Source organism: Mytilus trossulus, chromosome 10, assembly GCF_036588685.1.
Source record: "Mytilus trossulus isolate FHL-02 chromosome 10, PNRI_Mtr1.1.1.hap1, whole genome shotgun sequence".
In the NCBI taxonomy this organism is placed as follows: Eukaryota; Metazoa; Mollusca; class Bivalvia; order Mytilida; family Mytilidae; genus Mytilus; species Mytilus trossulus.
This window is the reverse complement of record NC_086382.1, coordinates 44,548,512-44,576,085: the sequence shown is the minus strand read 5'-3', so window position 1 is coordinate 44,576,085 and position 27,574 is coordinate 44,548,512. Positions and strand designations below refer to the sequence as shown.

Sequence of the window (27,574 nt, the reverse complement as noted above, 5' to 3'; positions counted from 1 at the left end):
CGCTGCTAGGTAAAGCCATTAGTGGTAAAAGTACCCATCATTGTAAACAATGATACGTATATAATAATGTTATAAACACTTTTTTTTTATTATTATCACATCTTATTTTGCCTGCATTTTTCATCCTTAACTGATATCATTGCTATGTTAGATTCAGAAGAGTCTGGTGACTGGTCTTCCGTATTGCTGAAATAAATAATTGAAAATAACATAATGATTGAAAATAGACTCACTATGTTTACAACTCTGAACGTTTCATTTTCTTACGATGTTGACAAAGATAGTACGAATTGAAGTTCTAAACTAAGCTTTAGAGTTGTCAATAGTATCGTAGTGCGTCTTAGTGTTAGTTATATATGCAGCCCACGATCACCTATATTATTTATCGTCATTCGTTCATCCTAATCAACCACCTTTCGTTTTATTTGAACAATACAATATACAAAACCAACGTCTACCAATTTAACAAATCATGAACGAGTACTACGCTTATTATAGAAAATGAAAACAACACATTATAAATTCATCCAAAGTGTTTTACTGGATTTACCTGAAAGGCATGATATTTAAGAAACGAAACATTACATTTGAAGACCAATAAGACCAAAATAGGACCTTGAAATAAGCCATATCGATCTACAGGTGTCCCCGATCCATGGGCTTTCTTCAGTCATTACTTTATATATTTCCTTTACACATTTCTTCATCATACTATCAAGAAATATTTATGACACCGAGTATTTTTTTGTTCTGTATTGACAATATTTCATTACTATAACACCACTCATAATTCCCTTTATAATTGCATATATATATAAGCTTTAGTTGTGTCTTGCACCATTTTATTAAGACAGTTTAAAATATGAAAATCGTCTCAAAATTATCTACAAGTTTTCTTTCTAGTCGAACATATTTCGTTTAAAGATGAATTCTCATTAAGCAGAAATATCTATGTTAAGGCATTTCTCAAAATACCGGTATATGTTATGCTACAGTCGACAATTTAGTCTATCGAATCGTTTTAACAAAGATTGAAACTCTTATTATTATTACCATTAAAGGTGTATATTTCTTACATACCGGAACAACGATGAGTGAAAATGTTTGCGTCAAATTTGTTTAATAATTTATTATTATTGCAAACCAATCTAAACACATAAAAAGTTTATGAAAACAGAAAAAAGACTTCTCATTATCTCAAAGTATGTGATACTAACCTTTCAATATGCAATGCTTCTTCGAATGTCTCTGGTAATTCAATATTTCTTGTTTCTGGTAATAACAAAGATAGAATACCAGCTAGTGTTCCGACAGATCCAAATATTATAAGAGGTAGAGCAGTTCCAAATTTTGTATCTATCAATACTCCCTACAAGGAGCATTAAATATCTATTATCAAATCGATCAAGTATAAACACTAACCAAAAACTTTAGCATATAATGAAAAATGTCAAGGTCTGTTTCAAAAAAGTTATAGTCCCTGTGTTTCTAACATTCATGGACCCATCAATGCTCGTCTTTTTATTTTCGATCGAACAACAATTAAAAGAACAAAGGTTTCTTCAAGAAACTATTTTGTCTCAATCTTTTCAAATATATGAATATGAATATATGACCAGTCAAAACGAACCACCTTTAGTATGTCTTAGGTGTTGTAGATGCATATAACAGGTATCTCCATTTTTGGAATATTTTGTAAGTTTGTCGACTCCACACAATAGCATAGTTTCTGAAGGAAACATAATTATACGCACCAACACCTTCACTTTTTAAAAGAGAGTTCTACATATTATTAAAGATACTGGCATTAGCATTATTCGCAATCGATACTGTAAGATATTCTCTGAGCTAGTTCAAAACGTGTTTATTTGTTTATTATTTAATGACCGTTTCAGATTCAGAATTGTTACGGAGATCATCCCCTGTTTTAGTGGGCTTAGTGTTACCCAGTCTAAAGTTTTTATGTTATGTTTTGTGTATTATTGTTTGTATTATACTTTTTTTGACCTGAGGAGGTCAGATAATTTCGACTTTCGAAATTGAATGTCCTATTGATATCTATCTTTCATCCCTCTTTTAGTTTAAGTTTATATTTCGTTCACTGGGATATATGCAACTCGCTATAGGTATAAAACCAAATGATATGAAGGCTGTTAATTGCACAGCGCTCGACTGATACCCTGGTACCTATCCTTTCCTTATTCGCTGATTATACGTATGTTATGCAAATTGCCACTTTGAGATACATTGTTGATTGTCTGTCACTCAATTAAGCTGTTTTCTCAATATTGAAATAGAAGGACGACTTCTACTTATAATCTTTTACAAATGTAACAATTTTAACATTCCAATTGTCGTCTTTTCAGTTCTCAGCAGTCACATACCCTCTCCTCTTTCGTACGGCGTTTACATATCTCAGTTAATGTAATACATTACGCTCGTGCATGTTCACATTATAAAATCTTCATAAACAGGTGTTGTATACTAACACAGTAAACCTTTTGGATTAGTTGTGATGGTGTCTCATCTCAATAGCGACATGTTTTCACGGTCTTACACTCTTTTGATATCAGTATAGTCGTCTGTAGTTTTACCTAACGTTTCCTATTAGCGATTGTGATATTTTGACTGAGTTTGAATTCACATAGCTGGTGTTGCTTGCATACATGTAGTAGTAACACAGCACATTACCTTCTCGATGCGTTTTCAAAAATGGAGTGAAATCAAAACCGGTGAAATAGTTGTGATTTTACTGTTTTAAAAGTTTTTCATTTTGAATGAGATATATCATATTCAGCACTAGCCTTTAATCAGTAATACGTCACTGATTTATTTCCGCTTGTCTTGGTTAAATATTAAACCCCTAAAACAGCATATTTTTTTAAATGAGAAAAAAATAATTATAAAAAGTACAAACCAATTTCCCAATGTAAGAAGAAGACATTGATCCAATTCTAGCACCAGAACTACATAGTCCGAACATAGAGGCGCGTATCACTGTTGGAAAACATTCTGATGTGATGAGATAAATAAGAAAGAAAGCAGTTGTAACTCCTAACTTTCCAATCATGGCTAGTCCAATTGTTACCCAATGTAGTGCTGTAAAAATATTTTGGTCATTTTAAAGAAATGAATATGTAATCTGAAAACTCTATTGCATATTTACAAAAGAACAAAAAAAAATCAACCTAAACGGCTACTGATGTTTCATCCTAATAACTACATCGTATTTCAGTCTTTTTATATAAATAATTAAAAAACAATTATATCTTGTAGATAAAACATGATACTTTTTCAAAAGTTATCAAATTGAAATACATTTTTGCTGGGTACAAATAGTAACTAAATTGAACGTAGAATTGATTTAAAACAAAAATAATAATGAAATATCCCGAAAATCTAAGATATTTACCTTCACTTGCGTACATAGATGTAAAAATTGTACTGAGACATGCAGTACTACCCAATATCATAGCTGTACAGTAAATTTTCTTTCTTGGTAACCTGTCAGCAAAAAAACACAACAGCACGGCAACAGTTTCGGCTGTTGTAGAGATGGCATAATTAACATATACATTGCCTCCAAGATCACCAGTATTCATTGAAATTCCAAAATATATTAAGCTGATGGCAAACCTAAATAATAAAGCATGTAAATATTGACATACAAAAATTGATTTGTTTGGAATTCGTTATTCTTACTGAAACCCAACAATATGCCAAATTGTCTTAATTGTAATTCATTAGTATGCATGTACTAGCATTCATACAACCCAATATTTAGTATCGGAAGTTAAGATCGTACGGAAACTACAACGACAAAAATCAAAAGACAATTGAAGATATTAGATACAGCTGAATGTCGTTTGATGACGGTGTTTATAAGTTTCTCGGGTTTTTTTATATACAGACTCTATAAGAAATAAATTCACAAAAATACTAAACTATCGAGGAAAATTCAAAGCGGAAAGTCTCGAATCAAATGACAAAATCAAAAACACAAACACATCAATCGAACGGATAACAACAGTCATATTCCTGACTTGGGACAGGTATTTTCAAATTTAGAAAATGGTGGATAAAACCTGGTTCTAAAGCTCGGTAAACCTCTGACTTGAATGACTGTCGCATCAAATTCATTATCATTAGGACGATGTGTGATCAAAAGAAACAGACACATTGTGTAGAAATTTCACAAATCGGTAAATAACAGCAACACGAACCCAACCAAAAACTGGGGGTGATATCAGGTGCTTTAAAAGGGTAAGCAAATCCTGCTTCATATGTGACTGCCGTCGTGTTGCTTATATTGTACAAAGCCGGGAAATGGTCTAATTCGGTAGGTCACATTCGTGAAAAGGAAACGGGATTGTAGTTACGACATAAGGATCATAGATAACGAATAGATGATTTAAATATCACCCTTTGGAACTCTGGGCTTAAAAGTGAAATTACAGGTCACAATTGGCAAGCTGAAATCATTTCTTTTGTCGTAAAGTTTTGTTGTCAACCGACCTTCATGTTCAATATCTGGATATAAGTTCTAACCAAAAGACAAAATCAAAAGCTCAAACAAATCAAACGAATGGATAACACCTGTCATATTCCTGACTTGGTACAGGTATTTTCTGATGTAGAAGATGGTGGGTTGAACCTGATTTTATAGCTAGCTTAACTTCTCACTTGTATGGCAGTCGCATCAAATTCCAACGATGCGTGAATAAAACAAAAAGACATACATATAATAGGTAATGTCAAAAATAGGGGAACAACAGTCAACATTGTGTTATAATCTTAATCACTGAAAAAACAAAACAAATATGTAAGAAAGAAGCACACAATGGCATAAAGACCAAGCATATTAGCAACATTTAAAGACAAAAAAATACACAATGACAAGATGTTAAAGTACAGAGTCACGTCATATATGTATCAAAGAAACAAAAAAAGACATATAGACAAAACACTTTATCGAAAATGAAAAACAAAAAGTACAGAGTCACGTCATATATGTATCAAAGAAACAAAAAAAGACATATAGACAAAACACTTTATCGAAAATGAAAAATAAGAGTACGAAACTTATCATTAACAATAATATAAATGACAGGATGTAAAAGTACCACAAGTATCTTAATAATAACAAAAACAAACAAATATTTAACAAAGAAGCACAGAAAGGCACATATCAAATTTAACAACTTCATTCATTGCTTTCTTATTTTGAATATAATTTATGCATATTAAATCTACCCATTTACGATTGAAATATTTTTAAGAACTAGGAACAAATAGTTAGATAAACATTAACTCTTACGTAGAATTACGTGTTTGACGTCAGAATGTAAACGTCACACAGGTAGATATATAAAATGATTGTGTCGTTCAAAGCATGTAAAGAATATAATGTATATCCTCTGCAGAATGTAAAATAGAAGTTTAAGTTTCCTTTTTGCCACTTGTCGATATGTACCGTTGGATTTCCTGTTTGAACGGTTTTACACTGTCTAGTTATTTTTTTGTCCCTTTTTCTTGCTGTTAATTGTAAGCCAAGGCTCCGTGTTGAAGTCCGTAATTCGACCTATAAACATATCGTTACTGTAATAAAGGAAATATTAAATTACTCACCAGTTAATCATTAGAATAAAAAACCGTCCCATCATTGGCTTAGATTTGAACATTATTTTAAAGCCTGTTGTAAATGATATCCTTTTCCCATCTTTTACTGTAATATCTTCTGGATTAAAATCAACTTTAGTTTTATTAAATTTTGCTGTGCGTTTGAAAATTTTCATGGCTTCTTTCGTTCGACCTTTGAGCAAAAGCCATCTTGGTGATTCCGGCACAAATCTGTGAAGAAAAAATATCAAAAAGGTCGAACATAGAATGGTACGATAGTTGTCACATTACATATGTATGCATTTATTTTTAAGTTAAATATATGAATTTTATAAGAGTTGTCGACGTATCAGCATGCAAGCAGATTTCTTTTATGCATATGATCATAGAAATTTTCAAAGCTTTACGTTATTCATAAACTGTTTATAAGCTCAATACATATTTTAATACAATTACTGTTTGAAGTTTGGTGTTAGGAAATATAACTTTAATACTGTAACATTTCAGCATTACTTACAACATCACGAAAAGGCAAATCGTTATAGGAACGGAGACGACTTGTATCAGGGTTTCCCAATCCCGGAAGAAATAAGCATATGCCAATAAAACATAACTACCGATACAATATGACATATATATGGTAAAGGAGGCTAGAACACGATGAGCAGGGTCGACCAATTCTGTTACTAGAAAACAAAATAAGTCTTGTATGATTAAAACATAAGTCAGGGTGTGCGTTAATGAAACAACCACACAACGATACAGAAAACCAAAAAAGATCACATTCTCTTGTTGTAAATCCGTAACATATACAAACTTAACTTCGAATTAAAAACATTACGCAATAAACTATTAAATTAAATGTGTTTTTCTATGTTGTGATGTTATGCTATTGTTTCAGAAAAAGGGAGAAGATTTGGTACCATTAAAACATTTAATCCCGCTGCAAATGTTTGCAACTTTCCTCAGTCAGGAATCTGATGTACAGTAGTTGTCGTTTGTTTATGTTATTTTTACGTGTCTCTCGTTTCTCGTTTTTTATATTGATTAGACTGTTGGTTTTCCCGTTGGAATGGTTTTACACTAGTAATTTTTGGGCCCTTAATAGCTTGTTGTTTGGTGTGAGCCAAGGCTCCGTGTTGAAGGCCGTACATTAACCTATAATGGTTTACTTTTATAAATTGTTATTTGGATGGAGAGTTGTCTCATTGGCACTCACACCACATATTCCAATATCTATAGATCAATTTATTAAAACAATGCAGAAACGTCATGATGTTCTAATTTTACAATGAGCTCGTATTATTCGGCTGTATTTGTCCAGTTTAGATTGTCTATATGTTGCATTGCCGCCCATTGTCTTTTTGTTATTTAACTATATTTATAGACAGTTAATTGTTAGTTTAAGTACACTAAGGATAATGTATAAACCTACTTATAATAGTTATCAAATGTACCAGGATTATAATTTAATACGCAAGACGCGCGTTCGTCTACATAACTCATTAGTATCGCTCAGATCAAAATATTTATAAAGCAAAACAAGTACAAAGGAGTAGGTCCGGTAAGCACCGATTTTTGGCCTCAAATTTCAGGTTCAGGTTCATCTGACGAAAGATTTTGACCACTTTTTAAACACTTAGGTGTCTATTTCATTTGAATCAATTATTTTATGTCAAAGATTTTTACTGATTTAGTCATAAAAACGATCCGATTTAAGCTCAAATATGAAAAAGTTACCAAAAAATATCACTTTTCAGATGTTTTTTGTCAAAAATGAAAGTGGCCGCATTCGTGGCCACCCTCAACCTTTATATATGTTATGTTTTATAAAAAAAGACAACTTATATTTCAATATTAAGGATGAACACGAATGCTGCCACTTTCGAATTACACGAAAACCGTCTAAAATTTAACTAAAATGCTAGAATTGTGAAGATTGCAGTAATTCAGCATGACTTAATGGTGCTAATACCCGATATATGTGCATTGTGTTGTCAAAACCAGCCCATATTTATGTATCAGAAGCATTCTACTGTCTAATAAATAACTAAAAGTTTACATTTTAACAATTTTGTAAAACTGCTATATTTTCGGGCCAAAAAGGGGTCTTATTGGACCTACTCCTTTGAAGAGCATTGAGGAACCATGTTTTGCCAAATACGGCTAAGGTAATCTATTCCTGGGTTAATAGAACACTTGCACTGTATAACTTTGCCAACAGGAATTCGGGAGAGTTAAACATATGGTTCCACACTTTAGTATACAGTTTTTTTTTGTATCTAAACATATTCTAAAGCAAAAGCCATAAAACTAGTTACTGTTATATGTTATCCCATTTATATAGCTAAAATTTCCTATGAATAGATAAATAATTTTAACCGATACATGAAGTCTAAGATAAAATGCCATGAAATATGAAAAAAGAAATAAAACACAACATACCCATAGTAAAAGGAACGACGTATGATAAATTGCTACCAGTTGCATTAAGAAATTCACATATGGCAACCAGAAACAGTTGTGGAATCCACGGACGAATGACATTTGGTATGATCAAAAGAAAAAATCCTAAAATCAATGTTGGTTTTCTACCCCATCTGCAAAGTATACAAATAAATGCTTGAATATAAATCACATACTAAAACGCTAGTTTTTGGTTTATGTAAACAATCCTCAGTGTTGAAGACCATACTTTGACCTATCATTGAATTTTACAAGTTGTGATTTGGATTGAGAGTTATCTCATTGGCACTCGTACCATATCTTTTAATATCTATCTACAGCGTAGTAACATATTATTGAAGTCCAGTTTGTTTTTCCTCTTAGTTGTGTTTAATGTTATTTGATGTCCAACATTTTATCTTCGTACTTTTTCAGAAAATTTAGTACAGTGACTTCACTACAATTAATGACCTCATTTTAATGCTGATTGATATAATGGCGTTTGTAAAACAATTATTTTGTTCTGAGGTGATAAATGTCGTCAGTTGTGACAATACAACTTACGGTTGCGTTTAATGTTCAGGTCAACTGTTTAAAAGCTTATGTTTGCCTTTCTTATCAGTAAACTTCAGATATAATTGACGCGATTTATTTTCTCCGTCAACAACTATCACAGAATTATAAATGGAACCAATGCGCAAAAAAAAATGGAAATTATACTTACACATCACACATCAGTCCACAAAAAATGGCGTTAAAAAACGATCCAAAGAAATGAGAAAGTAAAATGTGACTGCGCATAAACTTGTCCTGACAAACCATATTGAACTGCAATAAAAAAAAATAGCAAAGGAAAGAAGTTACAATATCAATGCATCTGTTGGAATGTTTAAAGTAAATATTGCAGCATGTAACACATGCAGTATTGTAACAGAGCATAGACATAAACATACTCATACCGATTTATTGCGCAAAATACATGTTCCTGTTACAAACCATGTATGTTTATAGTTAATAAAAGAGTCTTTAGTACAATTGGACTGCCTATGATTCAGTTATACATAACAAGAAATCTATCAGACCTTTTGACGAGTTCATGCACATGTTTAAACATCAAAGTTGTGTACCCATAAATATGGAAGACATTTTAATGAATCAAAGTAAATGTTTAAATATCTAGAAGTTTCCTACAAATATGAGATGCAGATAACCTGAATTCACTAATACCTTAACATACAATAAAATATAGTCATGGAGCCATCTAAGATTATTATCAGAATTTCTGAAATATAATGAAATGAGTATTCATTTTAGGCCAGAAACGTTAAAAAATTCCTCGAATTGTTTATCAATTTTAAAATCATATCTATATATATATAGTTAACAAATATTTGTGATCTTCAAATTTATGTTCATAGGACATTGAGAAGATTAAAGAAAAGAAATATATATATGTGTATATCATTGTTTATGTAAAAAGTGGTGTGTAGTTACATCAATTAGTAAAGAACGCAATGACACAAAACTACGAAAGACATTAAGAGTTCAAAGCACGATCTTCAACAATAAGCAGGTGTCGAACCGAGTAAAAGCGTTGTGAAATAATGTGAAGTTATGCGTTACGAGATCTTACAAAGTCGGACAAAACTGCGGTGACAATGATATCTTGCAAAAGGAATTGTGTTCTTTCTAGCTAAAGGTCATCCGGTATGGTCGACGTCATTCGTAAACTCACACTTGCTAAATCAAAAAGACCATAAAAATGTTATGATCATAAAAAAATAATCAACTGTATTGGAGATAGAAGTATAAATTATAAATAGAGAATGTGTTTAATATATACCCAAAAAAAAATTAAGATATGTGACAATATTGTAGATATGGAGTTGGGTAAATTACAAAGTTGTCTTAAAACACGCGGATGAAACTCATATAATCTGTAAGATTAAGAAGGTTCACTTAAATTGCATGCGATATATTTTAAATAGCAAAATTTGAAAACAATATGAATAATGAAGTTACAGGAAAGCAAATACTGTTAAACAAAAAAGGATCAAATGATACAAACCTTTGAAATGAGTGTAGATTGGTAGTATGTGGTGTCATACACCCAGTCATTGCACGGACTGTTAGTACCGTTAATGTTCAGATAGCATTGACTAGTATTATATGCGCTGATATTAGAGACATCCGAATGAAAGATGGGTGGACGTGAATACACATTGTCTTCAACGTCAGGAAGTCGACATCTGAAATAAAAATATATACGGTTTTCCCGTTTGAATGGTTTTACACTAGTAATTTTGGGGCCCTTTATAGCTTGTTGTTCGGTGTGAGCCAAGGCTCCGTGTTGAAGGCCGTACTTTAACCTATAATGGTTTAATTTTTAAATTGTTATTTGGATGGAGAGTTGTCTCATTGGCACTCACACCACATCTTCCTATATCTACTTGATAGGTAAAAAAGAAAAAGTACAAATATGTCATACTCCATAAAGGATGAAGTCATTTCAGGTTTAGAGTGATGTCTGTCCGATGTTCGAACTCCTTGTGTTTTCTTACGATACAGAGTAAAATTTACTAAAACGCAACACACCTTGTGTTGGTTTTTTTTACCAACTCATGATTGATCCTTGTATTACTTCTATTCAGGCTTACCAAACCTCTTTCTGATTAAAAAATTCAACATCTCACTTACCTGATGTTATTGATAGAATTGAGAATGGAAAAATGGAATGTATCAAAAAGACAAAAACCCGACAAAAAAGCAGAAAGTAGCCAAAAAGCCACAAATGGGTCTTTAACACAACGAGAAAATTCGGCATCCGGAGTCGGATTCAGATCTGCCCTTAACAAAAACGTATACTATTTCAGTGAAAATTAACGTCACATTAAACTCCAAAACATATAAATAAACTAAAATTAAAGAAAACATACAGGACTAATAAAGGCCCAAGGCTCCTGACTTGAGACAGGTGCAAAACCCTGTTAGGTGAATCATGTTTCGTGTTGCATACCGGATAATTGAAGTCGCACAAACTTCTCAAAGCGAAATCAAATTTGAACCCATGTTTTCGTTTTTGTTTTCTTCGTGAAACAGTTCTTGCAATACCCATACTTAAATGAGTTTAAATCGACGTTGCATCCCACTAAAACAGCCCTTAAACATATTGCAGGCATCAAAACATGATCGTGTAGTTTTGGATAATTTCACGAAAGAAACCAGTATTTTTGTACTTCAAACTTGGATTCACATTGGTTTACCTTCCTGACGTCGATTACAAGTAGTCATTGCCTTCCATCGATAAAATGGAAAAGGGTTACAGTTCATACTGTTTGATTTGAATATTAAAATTGACATACTAAGTTCAACTTTCAAAATGTAATCTTATTTTAGACACTAAAGTTAATAATGTCATTATGAAATCAAAAAACATTGCATGTTTAAAATGGGAATTAAAACAAATAAACTAGTGTTGCGTTTCTTAAGTTCGTCAGTATAGTTTGTCTCATGTCACCATTTTCTTTTCAAAAGACTTCAATATCTCATTAATGTGAATTTCCAATGCTAATGCTTAATATAAGGTGCGAGTCAACCTATTTACGTCATCTTAAAAAAAAAATCAAATATATCGTAAATGATTTCTATAACCTGTCAATATGTTTAGGTTATTTTTTTTTGTAAACTAAATTATTAAATGCTCTTGTGACTTACAGTTTCAATTTCAAATTATTTCAAATTTTTTAAATGTCACCTAACCACATCCTTTACTAAAAGTTAGATAGAAATACAGGCAACAGTAGTATACCGCTGTTCAAGTCATTAATCTGTTGAGAGAAACCAAATTTTCTCAAATCGGTATTTCATAAAACGTTTTATAGATACCAAAACCTTGTTTATCTTGTTAATTGTGGGTGTTATGTGTAGTCTTCTTATGATTTACATAAAAGACATAAATAATTTTTTTTTTATCTTTTCTTGTGTTCCTAAAAGATTGATTTCCTTTTTAAGAAACTGTGCTATTATCTCAAATTTTGCAGAAACAGTAAAACGTTAAACGCATGTTTCACAATTACGGATTTTGAATGAAACCATGATTACATATAAAAAAGAACATGTCGTATGATTGCCAATGATACGGGGCGCCGAATGGGACTCTTGTGGTTTTGTACAAGATTCAATTCTGTCATAACAAAATCATTTTTGTCTTACAAAACTATGTGCTACAGACTTGTTTTGTGAAAACTTCAATTTTGTGATGACAAAATTCATTTTTGTAGACAAAATTCATATTTGTCATGACAAAAGTCAATTTTGTCTTAAAGGTATGCAAATATAAACATATTTGCATACAAAATTGACTTTTGTTACCTGATATGGAAATTAAATCACAAAAGTCAATTGTGTAAGGTAAGATTCAATTTTGTGAGACAAAATTGACTTTTGTGAGACAAAATTAACTTTTGTGAGACAAAATTGACTTTTGTGAGACAAAATTCAATTTTGTCATTTTTGTTGAGACAAAATTCAATTTTGTCATTTTTGTTGAGACAAAATTCAATTTTGTCATTTTTGTTGAGACAAAAGTCAATTTTGTTAATTTTGTTGAGACAAAAGTCAATTTTGTAAATTTTGTTGAGACAAAAGTCAATTTTGTTAATTTTGTTGAGACAAAAGTCAATTTTGTCAATTTTGTTGAGACAAAAGTCAATTTTGTCAATTTTGTGAGACAAAAGTCAATTTTGTGACGACAAAATTCATTTTTGTGATGACAAAATTCAATTTTGTAACAACAAAATTGACTTTTATGAGACAAAATTGACTCTCGTGAGACAAAATTGACTTTCGTGAGACAAAAATCAATTTGGATGAGACAAAATTCAATTTTGTTAATTTTGTTGAGACAAAATACAATTTTGTTAATTTTGTTGAGACAAAATTCAATTTTGTCAATTTTGTTGAGACAAAATTCAATTTTGTCAATTTTGTTGAGACAAAATTCAATTTTGTCAATTTTGTTGAGACAAAAGTCAATTTTGTCAATTTTGTGTAACAAAAGTCAATTTTGTGTAACAAAAGTCAATTTTGTGTAACAAAAGTCAATTTTGTGTAACAAAAGTCAATTTTGTGTAACAAAAGTCAATTTTGTGTAACAAAAGTCAATTTTGTGTAACAAAAGTCGGTTTTGTATGCAAATTAGTTCACAGAAACCAAACTAAACTAATTTAAATACAAAATTGACTTTTGTCGCTCAATTTTCAAATTAGGTAACAAAATTCAAGTCTGTGTAACAAAAATGAATTTTGTCATGACAAAAGTGACTTTTGTCCGCTGATAGATAATTTTGTATGACAAAATTTCAAATTTGTAGTATGATACAAATTTTGTTAAACTGAACTCATTTTTGTTGAACAAAAGTCACTTTTGTCCGTACAAAATTGAATTTTGAGTACAAAACCACAAGAGTCCCATTCGGCGCCCCGTAAATGAGACAGCTTTCCACAAAATACGTCTATTTTTTCTATTTTCAAATTGATACCTTATCACAACCCATGCGTTTTTACGTCAACTTAATATGTGTACTATTATGTCATTGTCTACTTGAATTGCCAAAAGCTGAACTGTGTACTGACAAAAAATAAATAGACTATAATATCTTTTCTTACTAAAAAAAATCAGTAAAATAACAAGACTTGTGCAGATATGGTTGCGAGTAAGGTCTATCAGTTGCGTGATAACGTGAACTGTCTTCACTTACCCCTTTCCACTGTCACGTCCGAAACAAAACACAAAACAAAACACAACAATAAAAACAAATAAACAAAAAACGAAAAAAAAACCAATACAGATATTATGCAGTTAATAGCAAAAATTTAATAAAAATTTAATGCTGCTTTGAAGTTCGAAAGAAAAATTCGATATACTAAACATTTCAAAAAGCACCAAGAGTGGTATTTCAAAATGAAATGGTTCAAATTTGCAATTCAACAGATTTTTACATCGTACCGTACTTAAAATGAATAAAATCGTTTTTTATAAAATACTGTTGAGACCAAAATGTACAGGCAGTCGTTAATTATATATTTATATATAAATATACTAAATAAATAAATGATTTGGAAAATACATTGAAGGTATAAAAAGTCATGAGAATTCCGAATGCAATCGGGTTATATCCGGGCACTCTGGTTCTAAACCTTGGTTCCATCTGGGTTTTCTGGTTCTGAACCTTGGTTCTATGGTTCGAAACCATGGTAACTGGTTCAACATCCGGGTTGTTTGGTTAAGGCAACCAAACTTCTTGGTTCCATCTGGGTTCTATTCTAGATCATTCTAATGTTCCCGTTAAACATAACAGAAGATAACCGCAAGTCTCCGAATAAAAAGGTAAAGTAGGTCAAAGACGCTAAAATTATTTAATAACATAACATAGGAAGCTATAAGGTATTTATCTTCTCATTTTAATTATATTGATAAGGAAACTAGATAAAAATAAAGCATCGTATATATTTTTAAAACAAGCCGAAGTATACAGTACATCGAACATCGATCTTTTATTTAATTCAGTCGTTTTGTTTTCTTATTGTTTTCCTTTACTCATCCCTTATTTACGAAAATATGTCTAGACAGTGGCGGATCCAGAACTTTTCCAAAGGGGGAGCCCGCTCCAGTCATGCTTCAATGATTCCCTATATAATCAACCAAATTTTCCCCACGAATGAAGGGGGGCGCCTATGCTAGAAGTTTTAAACTTGGCCACCCAATTAGGACATGTTGTTTATATGGCTAACGATATGTGCATCTAGCCACTTGACCAGTTGACGACTTGCACATTTATTATCAAGTTCGACTGAATTTTATTTAATGTTTTTTTTAATAATGTCAGATTTGAAAGAAATACATGTGAAGTATATGTAACAAATCTTTTTGTTCAAACCATATATAAAGGAACGTGATGATTAATAAGTTGGTAAGCTTATAAAATATAAAAAAATGTATAATTATGTACAATAAATTTGTCAAATTTGATACTCATTTAGCCATTGTGAAGATAAACTCATCATAGATACGGCAATCATTCGGCCAAAAATAAAGAAATCAAAATTAGGATTGAATATTTTTATAATAAAGTTATGTGTACATGTGTTAATGACAGTGCTAGTGGGATGTGTATCACCAGCACAATAGTCAGAACTTCTGTGTTGGTGCCATGATTTAGGGGAATAAAGAGTTACACTAGTCCGTCTGTCCTGAACGTCCCATAAAAACGGGTTCTGCTCTCCTAACTTTAGTTTGTATCAACCAAATACTACAAAACTTATGCACAATATATAAAAGAAGCTGGTGCATGAGTGCCAATGAGAACTCTCCACAAGAGACTAGATGAAACAGAAATTAACAATTATACAATGTACCCTAGGTCACCACACGGTCTTCAACAATGAGCAAGGTTCATACCGCAAAGTCAGCTATTAAAGGCACCGACATGACAATGTAAAACAATTCTAACGAGAAAACAAACGGTCTAATTTATGTACAAAAAAAAAACGAAAAACAAGATAGGCACGTGCATATAAATATAGGCAATAAGCATGTTAGCGGAATCCAACCCCCCCCCCCCTTATGTGGCATGAGTGCCAATGAGAAGTCTCCACAAAAGACCAGATGACACAAATACTAACAACTATATATATAGGTCATATACAGCATTCAACAATAAGCAAAGTCAATACCGCATATAGTCAGCAATAAAAGGCACTGAAATGACATTGTAAAACAATATTCAATCGAGAAAATAAACGAACAAATGTATGCACAAAAAATGAACGAAAAACAAGTATGTAACACATATAAAAAGGACATTCGTCGAATTACAGGCTCCTGACTTACCACAGGCACATACACACCAAGTAAGGCGGGGTTGAACATGTAAGCGGGATCCCCACCTCAACACAAAATCAAATTTGAAATTTTTAAGTGTCACTTTTACCGTTCAAGAGTTATCATGTCACTTTAAAACATAAGAAGTGATGACTCTTTCGTTTCCTTTCTCTTAAATAAGTCTGACTCAATCAAATGTAGGGAATCTTATACGCGATTCACATTACCCCATAACACAGATCTATTAAGTTCGATATGGGGTCCCGATGGCGTTACTGTTCATGAGATTTTAGATGTAATAAGTTGTGGTACGAGTACCAATGATACAAATGTCAACCCGGAGCCTTGAGATAGGAAAACTGCTGAATCTATTCGTTTCCGTTCTTTAACTTTAATTTGCCTCAACCAAATGTTTTGAAACTTCTTCAAAATGCGTATGGTCACAAAACGGTCAAAATTACGCGAATCCTGCATCTACGGGGCGCCGAATGGGACTCTTGTGGTTTTGTTCTCAAAATTCAATTTTGTACGGACAAAAGTTACTTTTGTTCAACAAAAATGAGTTCAGTTTAAAAAAATTTGTATCATACTACAAATTTGAAATTTTGTCATACAAAATTATCTATCAGCGGACAAAAGTCACTTTTGTCATGACAAAATTCATTTTTGTTACACAGACTTGACTTTTGTTACCTAATTTGAAAATTGAGCGACAAAAGTCAATTTTGTATTTAAATTAGTTTAGTTTGGTTTCTGTGAACTAATTTGCATACAAAATCGACTTTTGTTACACAAAATTGACTTTTGTTACACAAAATTGACTTTTGTTACACAAAATTGACTTTTGTTACACAAAATTGACTTTTGTTACACAAAATTGACTTTTGTGAGACAAAATTGACAAAATTGACTTTTGTGAGACAAAATTGACAAAATTGAATTTTGTCTCAACAAAATTGACAAAATTGAATTTTGTCTCAACAAAATTAACAAAATTGACTTTTGTCTCAACAAAATTAACAAAATTGACTTTTGTCTCAACAAAAATGACTTTTGTTACACAAAATAGACTTTTGTTACACAAAATTGACTTTTGTTACACAAAATTGACTTTTGTGAGACAAAATTGACAAAATTGACTTTTGTGAGACAAAATTGACAAAATTGAATTTTGTCTCAACAAAATTGACAAAATTGAATTTTGTCTCAACAAAATTAACAAAATTGACTTTTGTCTCAACAAAATTCACAAAATTGACTTTTGTCTCAACAAAAATGACAAAATTGCCTTTTGTCTCAACAAAAATGACAAAATTGAATTTTGTCTCAACAAAAATGACAAAATTGAATTTTGTCTCAACAAAAATGACAAAATTGAATTTTGTCACACAAAAGTCAATTTTGTCTCACAAAAGTCAATTTTGTCTCAACAACACACAAAAGTCAATTTTGTCTCACAAAAGTCAATTTTGTCTCACAAAAGTCAATTTTGTCTCACAAAAGTCAATTTAGTCTCACAAAAGTTAATTTTGTTTCACAAAAGTTAATTTTGTTTCACAAAAGTCAATTTTGTCTCACAAAATTGAATCTTACCGTACACAATTGACTTTTGTGATTTAATTTCCATATCAGGTAACAAAAGTCAATTTTGTATGCAAATATGTTTATATTTGCATACCTTTAAGACAAAATTGACTTTTGTCATGACAAATATGAATTTTGTCTACAAAAATGAATTTTGTCATGACAAAAATGAATTTTGTCTACACAAATGAATTTTGTCATCACAAAATTGAAGTTCTCACAAAACAAGTCTGTAGCACATAGTTTTGTAAGACAAAAATGATTTTGTTATGACAGAATTGAATTTTGTACAAAACCACAAGAGTCCCATTCGGCGCCCCGTAGCATCTATATGTGGAAGTTTACTCATTATTTTCACAAGCAGGGGAATATGTGGTTAATAGACATATTCTACATTTATTTCAGTAATCAGCTTACTTCCATTGAAGTCTTCTTTTAATAGACATTTTTTTTCAGGATCTCGGTGCAGTTTGGTAACAGACAGTGATATTTCAAGTAAAATGTGACCAACTAACAAAGTGTTTCACTAGATTGAGCTCTCTGTCTAAGTGTACTTTAAAGGTTCTTAGCATTGAGTTCAGTTTATTGATATGCGTATACCTTCTGTGTGAATTTTTATGATGTAAAAGCAGACTATCCATACTTTTAATTGACGTTTTTTGATTGAGTTAAGTCTGCCAATTGATATTTTATCGTGTGTGTTTTCTATGTTGTGATGTTATGCTATTGTTTCAGAAAAAGGGAGAAGGTTTGGGTCCATTAAAACGTTTAATCCCGCTGCAAATGTTTGCACCTGTCCTAAGTCAGGAATCTGATGTACAGTAGTTGTCGTTTGTTATATATACGTTCCATATATGAACCAAACATTCTTAAAAATTGAGAATGAAAATGTGGAATGTGTAAAAGAGACAGTAACCATGTCAAAAGAGCAGACAGCAGTCAAAGGCCACTAATGGGTCCTCATAGCTGACTATGCGGTATAGGCTTTGCTCATTGTTGAAGGCCGTACGGTGACCTATAGTGTCATTTTTGTCTTTTGTGGATAGTTGTCTCATTGGAAATCATATTACATCTTCTTTTTTTTTATATCTTCAACAAAGCGAGAAAATCCCTCGCCCAGAGGCGAGCTTCAGATGGCCCTTAACAAAATGTGTACCAGTTCAAACTACAAATCATAAAATAAACTTACCATTAAAAACATACAAGACTAACAAAAACCAGAGACTCCTGACTTGACGTCTAGGTAATCATACCAAGAGACACATCCAATATGCAAAGGTCAAGAGTCAAAAAGTCATAGTCTGGTCCAGAGATCCTTGTCAAAAAAACAACACAAAGATTTTGAGAAAAGGGTCATCGTGGTACACAAAACTAACTATATATCTATATATCTAATATATCTAAGAAGATGTGGTACGAGTGCCAATCATACAGTGAATTCTCCATTTAATTCAAACAAAATATTATACAAAGTTTATATTGAGAGCAAAGGTCAAGCTCACATGAAGTTTCTCGTGCTAATAGACTCATCATCTTATGACAATACATCTACATGCCACATATTCAGTAGCAAGATCAATTAAAATTATATTTTGAGGTCAAGGTAATATACCGGGGAATACACTGCAACATGATGACACACCCAACATGCATAAATGTAGGTCAGGAGTCAAAAAGTCAAAGTCTGATCAAATGTTCCATGTCAAAAATACACACAGCAGTCTTGCACGAAAGTTCATCATGGTACACGTAACAATGTCTTATGTCATGATGCACTACACATGCAAAATATAGAAAGACCTAGGGCAGAGACAGAAACACAAGACATATAACTACACTCAATTGAATGGTACTTGTAGGTCACTACTATTGCCTTCAACAAAGAATATAAACTCTCCCAACAATGTTAAGTTAAACCCGTCTTACACTTAAGTTTGAGCAGGATTCTTTGCAACGATTATATTACCACATATAATTGAGAATCGAGTCGTGCAGTTATGTCAATAAATTAAAACGGTAAGATTAGACAATAAAACACTAAAAACTAGGGTTTTCCATTACTTTTTAACCCAGCCATATGATAGTACTATGGTAAACTTATTGAAACACAGTACAGTCATGAAATGGAATAATTGAAATAGTACGACCAGAACAATCCAAGACAGAGTTGTAAATAAAAGAAAGTAATGATACATATCGAATTTTTAATCCCAATGCACAAATTAGAAACCGTAGTTTTCATTTAATTTATTGATCTGAAATGTACACTTGGGTTAAACAATGGAAATTAACACTGTATATTTATATAAACGATTAATCTTGTAATTTAAAAATAAATAAATAAATATAACTAAATCATTTTTTTTACAAAAATGTCCCTGGAAATGTGCAATATGGAAACTGACATTGTTACCCCTGATGTGCCAATTCTCTTTCAAAAAGTAATTAATAAAATGTAAGAAGTTTTAATCAGCCCATTTCAAATATAAATAAATGGAATTATGTATGTCAAAATCTAAATTCAGTAATATGTTATTTTCATTTAATCCTTTTATGTTAAGAACAATGAAAAAGGGACGTATTGACACACTGATCACTTAACAATCCCACATGGGAACAGGGGATATTACAAACAAACATGACTGTAAAATAAGTAAAATTATACCCGATATATCTATTTGTTTTAAACCGAACTAATTGCCCATACTCTATGATTACTGAATTATCTATTCTATCTTTCCTATAAAAAGCCCACCAGAAGGAAAATTTTGTCATTCTCCAATTACTTCAAAGTTTGATAATTGAATTTAAGAAATCCGATATTGAATTATGATCATCATAGTCTTGTTTATACAGGATGACTTTACATGTTCTGTCCAACACCGAAATCAAACTTTGCTTAATCTTGGACAAGTCAACATAACTCCAAAGGAGACATAATATATCGTATTCACTATGAAAGGGAGCATTCACCAGTATATTATGGTGATAATAGTGGGGAGGGTTAATAAATCAATCATCACAGTCTTTTGGGGATAAAATTTGTGTCATTAACTTCCTGTGATTCCGTAGGGAATCGATTATTTTCGTAATAAATATTTCTATTTCTAAATCTGTTCAGAAATATATCAGTGACACTCATGCCTTTGGTTAAGAAATAATTTTTTTGTACCGTTTTGTTTTATTTACTTGATTTCATTCAGTAAGTTTAATGTCTCTTCCAAACTATATACTAGATACTATATATCAGCACACCAAGGTAAAATCTGCAAATTTTCAAATACTACAATCCCGGCGAGGGAAGAACAAAATATTGCTTTCAAATATGCAGATTTACATTTTTTGCTGATATTTAGTGAAATGATGAGTACAATATGTGTTCGACTTCACTTGTAATCTAATAGATAGATCGGTCGTAAGGTTTTCACTTGTTTACACGAACGTATATATATATTTTTCACCATTTTATAAACAGCGTGGAATTTAACTTTTTATAATTAAATGTTTTTCCTGTCTAAGACAAGATATAAACTGTGACATACCCGGCTTAGAGTTTTTCCAATGAATTACACATATATTAACGATTACCCCTGTCTTCGTGTTTTTTCCCAGTGCAGGTATTTATAAAACATTCACAATGCAGCTGGTATATTCATTACAAGTTAATTTGTTTCTAATCATTTTGAGTTATCCATTCAAAAGCACTTTTTTTTTATTTGACAAATATTTTTCCGGTAAGGGAAATGTTTTTTATACAATTTTTAGATTTCATTTTTTTATGTTTTTTTTACAACACATTTATTAAAAAACCCTACCTGATAATTCGGCATACGTGAATGATTTTGTAACTTTCTGTGAAAGTAATTTTATCGTGTATGTATTAACTTATACCTGCACTTTAGAATTTAAAGTATAAATTGCGTGATGTGGTATAAAAATATATATATTTTTTTAAATTTTTTTTTATACGTAGACATCTTTTATTACCTTATTTGAATATGTAATATCAATCAATATTGATCTATTCAATATATTTTTTTTTGTATAATTTATTATTTTTCTTCATGAATCTACAAGTATCAACAAAAATATATTATTGTCTGATACACCTCATCAATTTTCCTCTGTTTACATCTGACATTCCTTAGTGTTTTGTATAGCGTTGGAATACGTCAGATTTATCAATAGAGTCACCAATGATGGTGTTTCAAGACTGAAAACATATTATATATAAATATATATAATTCGTCTACAGAACAGCTTAACGATATTTGATCTGTAATTTTTTTAGAAAATATTTTTTTGTTCTTCCATTGCCTGGATTCAAACTCATGCTACTGATATGTTATTGCATCTAATCGCCTTGCATTATGCCCGGCGTGCATGGCTAGTCCACCACCGAGGTTTGACAAAAATCAAGCCTCGGTGGCCGGTGTTACCTTTCTTCGTAAGTTGTTATTAAGCGTCGTAACACAGAACATGAAATATAAGGCATGAAGATGGAATATTACAGATTAGATGAATAATCTATCGTAGAAGATTTTTCAAATAAATATAGGACGCAGTTAAAGAAATGATTAAAGTACATCTGAACGAGTAACAACACTAAAACAGATTTTATCCATCGGATCACTAGTGATTTTGATACAAGGTTGAAAACATATTCTGTATATATAATTCGTCTAAATAAATAAATATATACATATATAATATATATAAATGAGTCTAAATTCAAAACTACGTTCAAAACTATGATTGCGTTGGATAAAAACCACAGTTTTTATACGTGTGCATGTAAAAAATAAATTGCTGTAGAAGGGTCTAAAAACAGCATAAACAACAATTTTCAAAAGACCAAAAAAGTGAAAAAGTATATTTAAACAAAACGGATTTGACTAACAGGTCGAACAACTGATGTTCTTTAACCCTGCTGACTGCCATTGGCGATTGCCAAATAAAATGGATCACAAGATGTTACAAAATAGATCTTATTATAAATTTAGTACTAAACAGAAAAAAAAAATTAACTTGTGGCCACGATGTTATGCCACAAACATACTGTGTCAATAATCTTTTAGTACACCAGATCCGGATTTCGACAATAAATGTCTCTTCAGTGATGTAAGGGATCGAAACGGTTTTTGGAAGACCATATAAAAAGTACCCTCATTTTTAGAATAAGTATATATAAACAACTCTAAATTGAAAACTACGTTCAAACCTTTGGTTGCGTTTGATAAAGACCGCAATTTTAATACGGGTGCACGTAAAAACAAATTTCGTTGTAGAAGGGTCTTAATACAGCACAAACAACATTTTCCAAAAGACCAAAAAAGTGAAAAGGAAGATTTAAACTAAATATGTATATAGTGTCTAAAAATAGCAACAATCAACATTCAATCTATCTAGGTGTGGATTAGTTTGTAAATAAACTGATACAGTTATTAAATTGAAATAAATAAGTGTCTAAGAATATAACTTTAACACACAAATGAGTGTTATAAAAATAGTTGTTATATTTTATATATTATTCACGCAATATTTCGCTAAACAAATTCGCTTCATCGGGCGTGTGCATCTATCTAGGTGAAATCGGATTCATGATACAAAATATCTTTGTAGCTTGAGCTACACAAAATTTGAGTAAAAGTTTAACATATTAATTTATTAATGGTCTATATAAAAACATATTATTGTCGTTTTTTGTACATGACACTTTTTTAAATCTAAACAAATACATGTTTTAGTTAAATAGAATAAAATTCATGATTTATTCCTTTGGTTTTCGGTAAAACTGTTTTTCATCCCTCTCATTACGTCTATCAGGTTCAAGAGTACGTAGCTGATGCATTCAGAACCTTTCTCTCTGTTTTCTCCTTTCGGAGTCCAAATTTGGTTTACCTCAATTATTTGAAAGGTGATATTATCAAAAGTATGTCCTGTTCTTAAGAGGTGTCTCGTAATTGGACAGTTTCTTCCTTTTGTATAAAACGACCTGTGATTGTTAGTTTTGATGTTGAATTTTGTTTCTGTTTCACCAACATACTGCAGCTTGCAAGTTCCACGAGTAAAAATATAAATACTATTTTCCGTTTTGCAACTAGATGTAACGTAGATGTTTTATCGCTGCTTTGTTACTGTGTTGCTGAAAGAGTGGTCAATGTTGGCGGCTTTACAGCACTTACAATTGCTTCTACTGCAAAGTTTGTAACAGCCTTATGGAATAAAAAGATAAGACAACCCATTCAGAATTCCGTTTGTTATAACCTTCCATCCCGATTTGACAAATATTTCATCTACTATCCGAAAGCACTGGCGTCATACCGAAAATTACTCTTCCTTAAAAGAAATTTGTCCATCCCCCCTGTTATTGCTATCGCAGACCCAAAAGTCTCAAAGACATATTGTGACATCAAAAGTAAAGAAACAAGAAACTTCTAAATTTGGGGTTGCAAACAATGAACAATAAATGGCAAAAATATGATTTATATAGACCATATAGAGTTCAAGGACCCTCTTTATAAAATGGCATTTAGTTTGATTGCGTTTGAGGATTATTTGAAAAAAAGACAATGCAATTTTTTTTTAATTTGACAGATATAAAGCAAAAAATATTTTTTCTACATTCATGAACATTTGATAGTTATGAATTATTTGTAAAAATAAAACTATATAGGACGGTTCTATAAAACAGAAATTACAAATAATTTAACAAAAACAGCTGTTGTTTATCTTCAAAAACAAAAGCAATGCAGTGTTGACGAAAGGAAATACGATAACAAATAAAAATTTAGAGCAAATATCTGAAAATTCGACATCATGTTACGCAAAAGTAGCACACGAAGGTGTTTTTTTTTTATTTCACATTTGATTTCATCAGATCAAAAATAGCCCATATACAAATTTTCATCAAAATTTCATCATGGGATCCTAACTGTTTGCCCTTAGGTATACATTATAAAGTAAACATGCTAATGTATACATTAAAAACTTCTTCGGGGTACTATATTTTAATATATATAGATAACGTTATATATGTGTATAGCCCTAATGGAAAAGTTATAATTTATGCTAAAAACAATACAATTAAATTTCATTCAATTTCATACAAAAACACACCTAAGTATAGACACACCAAAAAAATATATGCGTATATCTATTTTAACAACGTTTTAATGTATGCATTAGCGTGTCTCACGTATATCACGTAAACATGCTATTTGGTACATTAAAAAGTTCTATTATATTTTAAATAGATAAACGGTATATATGCATAAAGTCCTAAACGTTATTATATATGAATAATTACATTAGATGTAAGTTTCATTATAATACGTTATTCTGATTGGCTAACATGTTATTCCGTAAACAATTGCATCAGACAATAACATTTATCATGCATGATGACACGAGGTCCCACAAAAAAGTGCACAGGTGAATTAAATAAAACTGGATAAAAATCGTGTTTTCGTGATTTTAGCTAAAAAAAAATGTAATTATAAGTATTGAATACTTCTTTTTGAAACTTTATAGGGTTGTAAAAGCGTTGACCGTGCGTACATTTTTAGAATGAAGCGCTTCCGCGCTTCATACAAAATGTACTTCGGTCAACGCTTTTACCACCCAATAAATTTACAAAAAGAAGCATTCAATTCTTAATTAAAAACAATACATATGAATTTCATTCAATTTCATACAAACACAAACCTAAGTAGGTAATTGTTCGGTATTCGTGCTTCAAATTTTATCTATACAAAGTAGTTTTGTCTATATGTCCACTCGATTTTCTATACAAGTATAGGACCAGCCTTAGTTGAAAAAGAAGTCAAATGTTTTCCACATTAAAACTATTACCATGTCATGAAGTACAAAAACGTTGCTGATTATAATAGAATTTTAAACCTTAAAAATCCTGTCCATTTCTTATTATTTTGTGTATAGAAAATCAAATTTAGTTATGAAAGAAGCTCACCGAATGACTCCGGAATATCTCATGTTCCATCATTTAAGTTCCAGAAAACACAAATAGAGTTCTTGTTATATGCTTATTATTTAAACAAAATCAAATTGAAAACTATAAATGATATCTGGAAGTATGTTAAGGATCAAATTTTTCTACAAATTTAAAAGTATGCAACACAATTGTATATTAAATAAATATTATATAAGAATATATGGTTTAATTGGTTTAATTCTAATGTATGATAGTTTAATATTGTATTCATAAGTATTTTAAATATTAAGTTTACTACATATCTGTTGTTTTTATTTCAACTTTAAACATCGTAACTATTAGGATTACCTATAATACGTATATATTCTAACTTTTATACCACTTTAAGGACACTTCTTATTTTGGGAGACTTTCATTAATTTCACTTGCGAATAACACGTGTGAAAGGAGAATGGATAAGTAGATAATTTGCAAAATTAATGTATAAAACGAGGTGTTGAATTGATATAGATAAACGTATGACTATCCTCAGACCATCATAAGACACCTCTCGTGTACTCCTCACTTTATGACCAACTCTAAGAGATTTTCTTATTAAGGACTATCATAAGACAGCTTTATGAAACTGGCCACAAGGGATTTCTGCAGACTACGGTCCGGAGATTGCTTTGATAAACTCCATTAATTTCACAACATTGTTTTCTTCTTAACTATATTTTTCAGATCTGTAGTTCCGAGATTATAGAGTGAAAGTGGTTTTCATTGGCACCAACATTTCAGTCTAAAACGGACTTTAACATTTGTTTAAATTTTAACACATTGTAGTTACATGATTTATGAAAAAATAACGCAGAGTTTACACAAATTACCTAAAAGTGCATGAAATGGAAAAATTAGCATCAAATTGATAGTTTCCTACCTGTGTGGTTGATCTCCTAACATGAATACAAGCATCATCGTCGTAGTGGCATCGAATAAAGTAGGAAGTGATAACAACAATAATTGACATTTCTGATATAAACCAAATCCACCTAAGTGCTGAAATATGCTGTCGTATTCCTTTTTCAACATAATTACAGTAATGCGTATCGTGGACTGGTTTACATTTAAATACTATATTGTACACTTAATATCACCGAACTATACCCAAGGATATTGGACTGTAAGCAAATGAAATCAGAATAATGTCATTTGAATTATTGTTCAACTCTCCACATTATGCAACAATATAAAGCGATTCGTATTGAAAGCATTACACGCTGAATGTGTACCTAACTACATGGATGTCCATTTACTGAATGCAATTACATTATATTTTTTGGTGGAAATGATAAGGTGTTCATATGTACCTGGACATCACAACTTATGCAAGAGCACGCTTCTTCGCCATGGCAAGTTAATTATCTATCAGGTCATTTGCAAACAAAGTATAGTTCATATTCATAGATATGTAATGATGTGGTATGAGTGCCAATGAGACAACTCTCCATCCAAATAACAATTTATAAAAGTAAACCATTATAGGTCAATGTACGTCCGTCAATACGGAGCATTGGCGCATAGTGTGTTAACATGTTCACGGCCTTAATTGAGTGCAATATTTGCGCATAACGATTCATTTGTGTCCTTTCTAACACTGAAACAACTATTCACAAAAAAATATTTCGTATCCCGTATCAAAACCCAACAGTTTTTTTTCTTAAAAAAATGTATAGCGCATAATTTTTGGTTGTCCCAATTATTTAACTATTATTTGGTTTCACTGCCATTTACAATTTCTCTGTTTTGAATAAATCACAAATAAAAAAATAATGTTCAACTATATCAAATAATCTTAAACTGTTACCATACAACCATACACATTCGGCTGTTGTCTGCTCTATGGTCGGGATGTTGTCGCTTTGAAACATTCCCCATTTCCTTTCTCGATTTTATGAATGGTTAATCCCCTCCTTTCCGGCCGTACATAAGTGCATGACTGAAACATTTCCTCCTCTCTCCAAGGGCCATCCGTATTATTTTCACCAAGTAGGGTACCTTTTGCATATGACTAATTCGTTGTAATTACATACAACATTACATTGTATTTTT

The 27,574-nt window shown here is 31.3% G+C and overlaps 1 protein-coding gene across 1 annotated transcript; it reads right to left on the bottom strand.

The window, feature by feature from the left end:
- Positions 1-61: 61 nt before the first annotated feature.
- LOC134687430 (organic cation transporter protein-like) lies at positions 62-26,835 on the bottom strand. The gene is made up of 10 exons (XM_063547721.1): positions 26,403-26,835; positions 10,133-10,313; positions 8,789-8,892; positions 8,065-8,219; positions 6,137-6,305; positions 5,629-5,850; positions 3,413-3,636; positions 2,918-3,099; positions 1,218-1,369; positions 62-186 (listed from the first exon to the last, which is right to left on the bottom strand). The coding sequence occupies exons 1-10, from the start codon at positions 26,552-26,554 to the stop codon at positions 96-98; spliced, it is 1,632 nt and encodes a 543-aa protein (XP_063403791.1). The 5' UTR covers positions 26,555-26,835; the 3' UTR covers positions 62-95.
- Between the last annotated feature and the right edge of the window lie 739 nt (positions 26,836-27,574).

What these genes read in the sequence shown, in the direction of transcription:
- LOC134687430 (XM_063547721.1), bottom strand. Translation starts at nt 26,554, where the DNA reads ATGTTGAAAAAGGAATACGACAGCATATTTCAGCACTTAGGTGGATTT. An exon ending in ATTTGCCTTTTCGTGATGTT is followed by an intron (nt 5,851 to 6,136) that starts GTAAGTAATGCT and finishes TTTTCTTCACAG; the next exon opens with ATTTGTGCCGGAATCACCAA. An exon ending in ATCTATGTACGCAAGTGAAG is followed by an intron (nt 3,100 to 3,412) that starts GTAAATATCTTA and finishes ATATTTTTACAG; the next exon opens with CACTACATTGGGTAACAATT.